This window comes from Amphiura filiformis, unplaced genomic scaffold (genome assembly GCF_039555335.1).
Source record: "Amphiura filiformis unplaced genomic scaffold, Afil_fr2py scaffold_200, whole genome shotgun sequence".
In the NCBI taxonomy this organism is placed as follows: Eukaryota; Metazoa; Echinodermata; class Ophiuroidea; order Amphilepidida; family Amphiuridae; genus Amphiura; species Amphiura filiformis.
This window is the reverse complement of record NW_027305664.1, coordinates 43,599-55,771: the sequence shown is the minus strand read 5'-3', so window position 1 is coordinate 55,771 and position 12,173 is coordinate 43,599. Positions and strand designations below refer to the sequence as shown.

The following is a 12,173-nucleotide window of genomic DNA, read 5'->3' as shown; positions in this document are numbered from 1 at the left end:
CCTGAATCTGGGCATCTCAGGAGGGAATATTTAAAATTGTGAGTCTTTCAGGGAAAATGTTAAACATCGGACCTTTCAAAGGGAAGCTTTAGTAAGGGTATGGAAGTAAGAGAGGTCTTCTTCTGTGTCAAATGTTATTTAGCAATTTATTATTCACAATCAAATTAATCAGAGCAATTTTCAAATTTGACCCGTACATGATGTTTGACCTGAAGTGACCTCTGCTGTGATTTTAACACATTCCCCTCTCGGTTTATATTCACCAAGTTTGAGCCCAATCACAGCTATTTCAACCCCTAAATGACCTTCGACCTCAACATCCTTTAGGGTATTATGTATTATATCTTTTCTCCCTTTAATGATCATATCATTGTTACCATGATACTTTTGGAATGGCAATTTTAACCAAATTGATAGCATATACACAAACGGATAGAAAATTATTTTGAGGATTGTGTTAGAAACTAGGGATCCGGGAAAATGGTTGAAAATAGGGAGTGTTTTAATTGCAGCAGCACATCATGACCCACTAGCTTCATCACCAGTTGGATTTTTACTTGCATTGTAAACTGGTAAAATATTGTCTGCATGGTTGTTTCCATGTGAACATGTGAAGACAGTGATGTTACCTTTCCACCCTGGACAAGTATCCCGTCAACAGGTCCTGTTCCAGTATAAACGTAGAAGTAGAAGTAGAAATTGATGGCATCGGAACAATAAAGGATGTCTTAATTTAGGGAGAATTTCAATGAGGGTGTCAAATAATGCAAACGTCAATATTAATGCCCGCATGGGAGTTTGAAGTTTATATTATTGTTCGTATCATTCATTTTACCGGGCTATATTTCTAAACAAATGCACGCATGTTTTGACGAACTCAAAAGTTACGTTATGGGTAAATTAATTGTCATATAATCTGGTAACACCATTATTGCCTAAGTTTCAAAACCTGTTTGAGATGGTGGTAAAAAAAGGTCTCACTTTTGCCCAAAATGACCAAAATCATTAAAACCCTACATTTTAGGCCTACTTATGAATTCCAAGAGGTCATAGGTCAAAAACCACAGGTCACAGAAAAATGTTGTGATTTACTTTTCTGATCCAAACATCCATCTTAGTAAGCTGATGCACTTTTCAAGATGCATATAATTATTTAAAAAAAAAATTTCCATGCAAAAATGATTATTTTTGGTAAAAACTAGGCTTAGTATCCTCAAGGTCCCCTAAGCCTATGGCTTGCTATGCCACCTGTCGAAAAACTCGCCCATGTGTCTGAACCTGTATTGTATCAGATGATGTTTGAATGCACATTCTATTCAACTAACATTGATAGTATAAAATTAGCCGAATAAATAATTCTAAAACACACAAATTGGACATTTGGATTAATAAAGTAAGATTTTCTGGCAATACCGGTTTTTGCAGGACAGGACTTGTCCCCAGCCTCAAAGTGCTGCTTATGTTGCAGTGTGTGTCTAATCATGTGTGCAAAGTGTGCAAATATTTCAATTAAGTTGGTGGTATTAAAGGTTACATGAGTAAATATGTAGAAAATGCATTATTTTGAGAAATGCATTTGTTGAACATTATCAAACTTTCTGGCAACACTGGCTTTACAGGTCAAAAAGCCCCAGAGATGTTTTACCAAATTTGGAAGGGGCAATGTCTGCCCAAGTACTAACAAAGAGAAAATAATTCTCGGTGCTCAAGCAAAATTAGTTTTTAGACTTCAAAGATAGGGTAAAAATTACATTTTTTCAAAAATGCTAAATTGGCAATGTTGCCCAGCCCTAAAATTGCACATAGGGAAATATTATTGAAATATTTTTTTTATCTGGGGAAAGCACAAAGATAGTACTTTATGGTGGTAAGGTTGTTTTTTTAATGTGACCTCAAATTTAAAGTCAGGAGCAATTAAAAAAGTACATATTTTCCTTTATTTTCACCCAAAAATAAGCAAAAATCGTCAAAATCATAAAATCTGCCGTTGCTATGGCAACGAGCTCCGGAGGAATTTTGTATGCGACATTTTGTAACCTACTACCAAACCCCTTTCACCTCATGCAATAAAAAAAATTTGACCGTTAGCAGGCACATGTGGTTTTTACCCAGTATTGCAATTAAGTGAATGTCTAAAGTGACCAAATAAATTTATATTATATTGGAAACTTGTGTAATCTATAATTATTGTTATTTAAATTGCAGGTGAAGATCACCCACTACGGTAAGTTATCTTACTTAAGAGTATTGATTTTTAAGCCGGGACCATTGTACACCGCCATACGCCATGCATAAATTCGGCTAGTACGACTTCCCTGATATGAAACTTTGTCGAACTCGCCCAAAAGGCAACACAATTTTTTTCCGGAAAATTGAAGTGAGCAGTGAAAGAAGAGCGCCTTACAGTACGACGGCAACTTCGTGACCTCTTTTGTTCGATATAAAATTATTACGGGTTGGTGAGCACGGTGTTACGTAACACAATGTTGAAAATTTGTCCGGCAAACGTGTTTTAGCGAAATAGCTCCAGAAATGGTAGGTTGAATCCACAGCCACGCATGGCCATTTTGTTCCGACCTTTGAGACGCTTAAAATGAGCCGAGGGACATGACTAAGGCTACTGACAATAGCCAGGTAATTGGCTTCGCTGTTTGTGAGCATGCTTGCATATGCCATTGAGGTCAATGGTCATCGATTTTTATACTCCCTTCACGGGAGTGAGTGCAGCTAGCACGCGCTGTATAGTCTATACAGGACCAACGCAATATAAAAATAAAATCATAATTTTGGTGAGTGTTTGAGTTCAAGACTCACGCTTCTTTCTCAATACTAGAGCTTATGACTATCATATCCTTTCAACACATACGTTCAAGTGCAAGGATCTAAATTGGCTTCTTTTTTAAAAAAAATACGGGAGATATTCATCATTTTCTACCCCGGTATCCAAAGATTTATCGTTTGAATTTCAAATCGTGCATAGCACATTCACGTGTATCAATCCCGTGTATTCATTTTAGTGTCTCTGCAGTACAATGTAATTATTACCCAGGCGATGTCGGTGTGCACGGGTCGTTTTTTGCTTAAATTACGTACCATGACCACGGATAAGATACCAAACATTTGTGTAAAGCAACAAAAAAAACCCGAGTTAAAGTTGAATTATATTGAAAATAAAAAAGCTTGAACATGTCCAAAGTAGCCGGGAAATGAGAAAAATTGCATGTCACGATCACCAAAATTGTTATATCTACAACAGTGAGTAAACCCCGATCGTATTGTTATGGTCACTAAGATGACCCAGGCCGAAATCACCTGCTTCCGAGTTCACGCATCAGCAAACACACAAACACACTGTTTATTATATAGAACAACTTAATTATTATTTATTCATTAGCGCAGTATGGCTGTCAATCAATCAGCAATACAGAATCATCCAATACTTAAACTTAGCAATATTACACATATGTCTTTTAACTACAATTACTTATCTAAGCCTGGTGATCTAAGCCTCTTGATTAGCTGAAGATCTGATGAAATTTCTTTGATGGTCTCAGTTCTTGATCCAAGATCCGGTAATGTCAAAGATCCTGTCTATCCAAGGTAAACCCCTGGTTTACCACAATCTCAGTCCAAAGTCCTGATGACTATATCTTCACTATCATAGCTGCTATGCTAATGTTCTTCAAATGGTCCTCTATGTTGACCGTAAACTCCTCTCTCGGAGATTTCTTGAACAAGCTTTCTGCTCCACTTGAAAGACTATGTCAGTCCAGCAAAATACCACAGTTCGATGATGGAGATATTTCAGTCTGCCGCGTCTTTGTGTCGACAGCACAATCAAGCAATATTGGCTCTGCTACCGCCTTTGGCGTATTTAACTCTCTCCAACACAAGAACTGCGAACTGAAGTTTGAAGACTTCAATTATGGTAACTTTGAACCAATACTGGCTAACATAAATTTCACAGAGTTCTCTTTTAGAACATCATACAGCTTCTGCCAAGATCATTCCTCTCCAGGCTTTACACTATTTCATATGATTCTAGATTAATCTAAATTATTACATCATTTAATCATCCCATATATGGCGCATTACATCAATTCTCAAAATAGTGCATGAAATCATCACAAGCCAATCAGACTCATTACTCTGTACACAGTTCTAAAAATAGCATATTACCTCAACACAACCCCTGATTGTGTTGAGGTAATGGACAGAGCCGACTGCTAATATTCATATACTGACACTGGTCACCAATGGTCACGGACGATTGCGACACGAAGTCGTTTTGAAAGCAACTTTCACGACTTTCTAACCTACGACTGGATTATTCCAGCAATCATTTTCGCTGAAAATTTAATACAAGCTCACGTTAGTTAATATCTATCATTACAGATAAGCATACGACCGGCGTTTGCTCATAGTTGTAGATATAACCAATTTGGTGATCATGACATGCATTTTTCTCATTTTTCAGGCTACTTCGCGCACAATAAACATTCATTTCTTCCAAAACAATTGAACTTTTACACATTATTCTTTGCTTTAAACTCATGTTTCATATTTTATCAATGGGCCCAATACGGAAATTAAGCGAGAAATGGCTTGTGTATTCCGTTGTTTTGAGTATTTCCAAAAAACAGTCTTTGCCGTCTTATTTTCAACATTTTGTTACGTAACAGCAAAGGCCACACCGGTAAAAATAACCGGAAGTGAGCTAAGTTGCCGTCGTACTGCTTAGAGCGCTTAGCCATCTCACCACTTTAATACGTTAATAATAAATTTCAAGCTTGAAGCTATACCCCACTCCAGCATATCCTTGAGTAGAAGCTATAGGCGGCGGTAGCGGGGGAGGGGACGTGGGGACCAGCCTCCCCACCTCAAATTTGGCAGGGGGTCCATCCCCCTAAAATAATAATTGGGAAAAAAAGCAATAATTGCCCTGTGCATTTTTTTATAGCTGGAAAAACACTATGTTTTGGGCCTAAATCGGGTGAAATTGCACAATTTTGCTCGCCTTGTGCGTACGGGCCCAGCAGATACAAAGACACACCTTCATTTGGGGCTTAAAAGGGCATTTCGTGATCCACAGCCTCATCCCCCCACTTTTTTAAAAAAAGTTGAGATTTTTATATGACTGGAAACCTCTGGCTACATAATGTTTATTTACAAAAAATGTCTTGCAGATTAATTCGTTTAGCAAAGGTATCGTGAAATTTGAATTTACAACACATTTTCTATGGAAAAGTGTAATACACTTAATTATGCATAACTCGCAAACGCAAAATCGGAATCAACATTTTAAATGTCATATAAAAAAAAGGATGCTAGGATCACGAAATATTCCTTTAAATGGTCCGAAATTTTAAAAATAAGTAACACAAAAATCAACACTTTTAAGGTAAAGTTAGTTTCAGAGCTTTCAGTGCTTTTATCGTGCATTGTGCATGTTGTGTGTTCTCATTCAAAATACATGGTACCTCGTGGACAAATAATGAAATTGGGTATTGCATCAAAAGGACTCATAAAAATTAAACGGTAATAGCGAGTCACCTCATTTTTTCACAGACGGTGACTATTGAGTGTGGCATTTATAAAAACTTCCAAAAGTGGAAAGGTTCAACTTGGTTCTTGCATAAATATCGATTCCTTGCTCTATTTCACTTTTTTGACTTACCCTGTACATTCAAAGATAAAAACGCACCAAAATAATTTCAACCTTTTAAAGCATCCATAATACTGTATTTATCTTTATTTCTTGCATTTTCTTTTTTCTCATGATGCGGTAGAACATCTATATATATATAAAATCTATGGGTCCTCACTAAAGATTATTGTTTGGTGTTTCTGGCAATCTGCTCATTCAATTCCAATGGAAAAATCCGTCGGCTCTCCAAAACAGGTTGCTTCGGCTTGCAACAAAATGAGAGTCGTACTAACTGGCAGGCAGATTCGTCCCGAACATATTTTCATTCTTATTTGTCACTTAATTATTTTTTAAATGGCGTATATGAAATAAAAATAGATACTTCGCCTTCTACACAATTCTGATGCGATCGGTTATCATGAATCGTTGTACATGTATACATGCATAATGTACAGTTAATATTCATACGTTAGTTTATACATCGAATGCTACAGTATTTAAAGAAAGACGATATTTATTTGAAAAAGAAAACCTCCACTCAACTTATTACACAAACAAACACCAGAGAATGTAAGAGTTGCCCAAGAGGTCTGACGATCCACGAGGACCATCACCTTAATACAAAGTTCAAACGAATAATTGAAAGGATACATCAACTTGGACAATACATTATCCTCAGGGCCGCATTTATCATAGGGCCAGATGGGCCCCAAATTTTTTGGGCCCCCAAAATTGCTCTGTGCAGTGTGCATCTTCCATTTAAGCCAAAAAGCACCAGTTTTGGGCCAAAATAGTATACAGGAAGTGCAAAATTTTGCTCGCTTCGCGCGCACTGGCCTATTGAATAGCAAAATTCAACTTCAATTTCGGCTAAAACAGTCTAAAATTGAATTTTTCGCGCGCTTCGATCGCAAATGTCCTAGTAAAGTCTAACAACTTTGCCACTTATGTGCAGATGCCTTCCTCCTGGTACGTTTGGGGGCCTCTAATTTTTGGTCGGGCCCAGGGCCCCAAAAAAGGTAAATCCGGCCCTGATTATCCTATCCACAAAACCAGGAAATACACAATTAACGTATCATATACACAATTATTATTAGCAAACACACAAAACCATAATATAATTATCACAATTTAACAATTTTAATTAAAACTCATAACCTTAATTGTGATTTGTAAATGTCTTTTCATGTGTTTTTCCAACAAACGCCGTCATATCATTACCCCGCACGGATATTATTGCAACTCTTATGTTATTTTCCCCAATAAAACTGCAGGGTTACTTTGTAGCAGCCGGGACTGGGATGGTCTGAAAATTTAAAAACAAGGGGATTTTAATTTTGTAATTGACTTATTTCGAAACCTGTTGTTTCAACATTAATAAATAAATGCAAATAAATAAATAAATAATTAAATAAATAAATAAATAAATAAATAAATAAATAAATAAATAAATAAATAAATAAATAAATAAATAAATAAATACATAAATGTAAACGTAAACGAGGGCACCCTTAATACTATTACATGTATAATAATAACTTGTTGTCATGAATCTTGTTTTGCTTTTGTTGTATTAGGGACCGTTCATTATTTACGCCAAAAAGTCGACAAACATTTTGCGTTCGCTCAAAATTTTCAGATTCCCCCTTGTTTCCCAATGCTCTCCATTTAAAGTTTAACATTCCTCTCTCACGGTCAAAGTAAACAATTCAGAGCCCCCTCCCCCACAAGTCCCCAACAAATTTCGAATTCCCCTTCAAAAAGGGGCTCAAAACTCGCACCCCTGGCGTAAATATTGAACGGTTCCTTAATTTCTTATTGTACAGGGACAACGGTCATCAAAGTAACATAACAACAATCAATTTAGATGAAAAGAACGGTACGTTTCTGTAATTTCTACATAAGGTTTGTTACCTAATAACATACTGTGTAAATAATTTCACTATTACACATTCATAACCTCATTAAAACAGTGCGAAATATTCTGATACACACAACCAAGTCGTTAAGCTACTACCATTGCTACGAACTTGCTCGGTACACTTACGGATGTTGAATTCCCGGGTCTCTTGAATACTTGGTTGCAAAGTTATGAAACTTTTCAATGTCAGTTTTCTTATGTTTTTATTGTCTCTTTCCTCACATTTTGCCTACATCCCAGTTTCAATATTGCCGACTTAAGCCTGATTGGACCAGATCTGGTCACATATACAGACTTGACATTTAGCATGGAATAGTTATTTACGAAGTGCCAAGACCGGTCAGACAGGGGTCTGTATAATAGTTTGATAGAAAATGCGATTTCATGAGTTTACATTATGGTGTTCATAATGTAGTGTATTTCCTGAACTTTGTTAGCAATTGACACTTGTCACAGCTGAATGCACTTGTAATGTACTGATGGGAGGAGCTTAAAATATGGCTCTTAAAAAGTGGTACGAACATAGAAAGTTTGAATGTCCTCCAATGGGATCAAATGTTATAAACTTACTGTACAAAAACAACTGCGCGGATTCCAATGAACTCACGCTGTTTATTTATGTATAGTAAGTTTATAACAGCGTGGCCAAAAGGGGGCATTCAAACTTTCTGAATACGTACCACTTTGAAGAGCCAATTTTTCAAAAGTTCCACCCACATTCCAAACTATGCAGTACAAGTGCATTTCAGTTCAGTTATTTGGTATTTCGGTTCAATACATATCACCTCAAACTGATCAATTTGATAATAATACGAGGGGCAGTCAGTATGTTTTAAGAGTGGACTCGTATCGTCATATATGGATTGTTTTCACGGCATTTCTCATTGATTACATAAACACTGTACCTTTGTCTTTCAAACAACACATGCAAAAATTATATCACACATATGATTACGTAACAGCATTAGCATAAAATCAATGGTCTAGAGTCACTGGTGAAATTGAGACGTTTTTGTTAAGGGAAATAAGAGGCTGAAATGAGGTATTGTTGTATTTGTTATATTTTCACGGGAATTAAAGAATGGAGAATGCTGCCTTTTGGAACAGTAATAGAACACAAACTACCAGTTCATTAAACCATGTTTGATGGGCTGTAAATATTTTAGTTTGTTTAAAATGCATGGTCAAATATGTCTTATTTTTGACAAAAACAAGGTTTTTCTTTCTATACAAATCTTGATATTGCCAAAAATAGCAAACGTGGAAATTTAATTTTTTTGGCCAGTTCTGTTGACTAATCTCCAAAAATTAAAACGGGAGTCTCCCTAGAAAATATTTGAGTCCGTGATTAAAATATAACTGTTATTCTACCATTGTTACATTTATACAAAAAGTAGTGGTACAGAGAGAGAGGTCATCGTTTTAATAAGAAATTTATTTTTAAAACTTTTCTGTTCATTTCAGGTTGAGATCATCCATAAAAATTCATATAAATATTTAAATTAAAATTTTCATAGCATTTTGTAATATTTTAGGCCCTATTTACATGGAATTTTGCCATTTTCGTGCATTTCCACCATGTTGTATCGGTCATCCTACCTACGCATGCGCAGATTATTGTTTGATTTGCACCAGTTATCATCGCACTGAGTACTAGCTCTCACACGTGACCAGTCATTATTTTATTTTAGTCTGTTTCATTTTGGAGATAATTAATGTCATTTGTAATAACTGCTTTTTCATTAACGCCATTTTTGCAGAATAATTTTGCTTCCATTCAAGCCCTAAAGTTGTTGAAGTTTCCAGACGTCCCATTTCCACCACAGTTTAATGACAAGTCTCATATTTTACCAAATGCAAACTGCGGACCTAGTGTTTATTCCTGCCAAAAACTAGCCTTATGTTCCTTGTACTTTCTCTGTTCTCGGACATTTTAAACACGTGTCTTTGCTGTAATTTAAAAGGCCCGCCTTTTTGAGTGATTTGGCAGTGTCCCTAGTATATTGATTTTATGCTAATGCTGTTACGTAATCATGTGTATGATATAATTTTACATGTGTTGTTTGAAAGACAGAGGTACAGTGTTTATGTAATCATTGAGAAATGCCATGAAAACAATCAACATATGACGTCACTAGTCCACTCTTAAAACATACTGACTGCCCCTCGTAATATCATAACATTGTTCCGAAATTCAGAAATCCCCCCACTCAAATTCCGTTTCCTTAAATCCGCCATTTAAGGCTAATTCACTAGATTATGAGCACCATAATGTAAACTCATGGAAAGCACATCTACTATCAAAAATTACTTGACACCATCTCCGACACTCCCAAATAACTATTTAACCCGTGCGGTTTAGACAGACCCCTTTCAGATTAGTCTTGGCACTTTGTGAAGAAATATTCCATATTATCCCAGCAAACACAAAAACGTTTTTAAAACGTTTTAAATAAGTTATATTTTGGGTTTTGGTTTAGGTAAAAACGTTTTAATAACATTAAAATGTCGGGTTATATAAAGGTCATGAAATCGTTTTAAAACTTTCTGTATGAAAACACACTACAACAATATTTTTAAAATGTTTTCGAAATGTCATTGTAAACTATTTTTGCAAACAATTTGGGACAAATATTTTGTCAACACTTAAATAACATTATGTTAAAATATTTGCACCCAGCAAACACAGAAATGTTCTTAAGATGTTTTTTACAAAACGTTTTAATAACATTTAAATGTCGGGTTATATAAAGGTCGTGAAAACATTTTAAAAACGTTATTGTAAATATTTTGGGCAAACATCTTTTGCAAAATATTTTTTCAACCCCAAAATAACATTCTGTTCAGAATGATTTGTACCAAGTTTTCAAAAATGTTTTTGGAATGTTATTATAACGTTTTTATACCCTTTATATAACCCGACATTTAAATGTTTTCTGTAAAACATTTGTGTTTGCTGTGCAGTAAATTACCAACAAATGTTATTTAATGTTATGAAAAGATTTATACCATTAATGTACCCTTTATATAACCCGACATTTAAACGTTTTCTGACAACCTTTTATAACCTTTTGCGAATGATGTCGAAAACGTTTTGTGTTTGCTGGGATATCCTTCATTAATATATTCTCGTTCATTAATTGGTTAAACGAGTATCATGTGACCAAAAATAGTTTTGCTATTTTGCAAAGCAGTCAAAAAGCCGACTCAAAGTACTATCTCCCAGGGATATATTTTTTTGTTATATACTTCATTAATATATTGTTCATTGATTGGTTAAAAGTGGATCACATGACCAAAAATAGTTCTACCATCAGTACTACTATCCGTAAATAGTACCTCTAAGCCGTAAATAGTATTTTCCATGTCCCGGATGAGCCGTAAATAGTACTTCCAAGCCGTAAATAGTACTTTTGACCGTGCCATCCGCGTGCGCGCATTTGATGTGACGGAACAGTTCACGAACGCGAAACTGCCATAGCGTGATTTCGCGCTGCTGTAATTGGTTAGCCCGATTTTAGCCTATTCGATTTTTTTGAAGGACAAATATAGGTTGTGCTGTTCACTCCATCGATATAGAATAAAAACTAGATAACTAAAGGACCAATCACAGGACGAGCTAGCTGGCGGAATGGCGACTATTATGCTAATTAGGAGATTGTTGTTTATGTCTGTGGCGTCATTTTTTGCCAAAAATTTTTGTGCCGAAAAATGACGAACAATTTTAGTTTTCTTTCCATTACTGTTATATTGTGAAAAACCATATAGCTGTGGAGTAAGGGTGCCAGTCACTGTTGCAATTTCGTCATTTTATTTTTCACAGACGAAATGAGAAGATTTGACCTTTTGAGGTCATTTAGTAGAACTATTTACCAGTCGTTTTGATTTTCGTAACAACAGTTCGCCCTTTGAAAAGTGAACTTCGACGTACGTGGTGCGAAACTTTCTTGCCACCACTTGCCAAGTTTTCTTACGGTGCTTCCCGAATCTTATTATCGTGTGGTTGGTCAGTGCATGAGCGGTAATGACACACGGCACCAGGGCTTCCGCTTAACTGCCTTGGTTCACTCAGGATAGAAGCTGGAGAGTCAAAACGTCAAATAATTTTCTTTTAACCAATCAATGAACAAAGAACATATTAATGAAGTATATAAAACAAATATATACTGCCTTTATTCGAAGTTCTGGTTCAAACTATGGTCCCTCAGGAAAATAGCACTACTGATCTCACCTCGGGCCCATAGTTTTAACCAGAACCTCTCATGGCAGTATATATTTGTATACTATACTCCCTCTGAGCGCGTATGACCTCATAGCCGCGTAGCAGTTCCTAGTGGTCGGTGCAACTCGCCACATACGCGGGATATCAGTACCGGTTCCGGGGTATTAATGCATGTTGTCTTGTGAAGCACACAATCAGCACAGGAGTGCATCTACAATATGGCGGTTCGTGACAGTATTGCCGAATAAATATGAATGAATGAATGAAAGTATAATCTGAGTTACATCAGGATCAGTATCTTAACATTGACAGTGAAATAACAGAGAACATGGTTACTCGTTTCACGGTGGTATTGTGGAGGATTATTAAAGCATTTTCACGGT

General features: G+C 36.0%; 1 protein-coding gene across 1 annotated transcript in view; it reads left to right on the top strand.

Moving 5' to 3' along the window:
• Nucleotides 1-12,173, top strand: part of LOC140145292 (nephrin-like) — a gene marked incomplete at its 3' end in the record, with an annotated part of 107,117 nt that overhangs the window by 51,544 nt on the left and 43,400 nt on the right. Inside the window, exons 12-13 of the mRNA XM_072167051.1 lie at nt 2,206-2,224; nt 7,474-7,526. Of these exons, the coding sequence (XP_072023152.1) occupies nt 2,206-2,224; nt 7,474-7,526 (72 nt within the window). The remainder of the gene's footprint in view (nt 1-2,205; nt 2,225-7,473; nt 7,527-12,173) is intronic.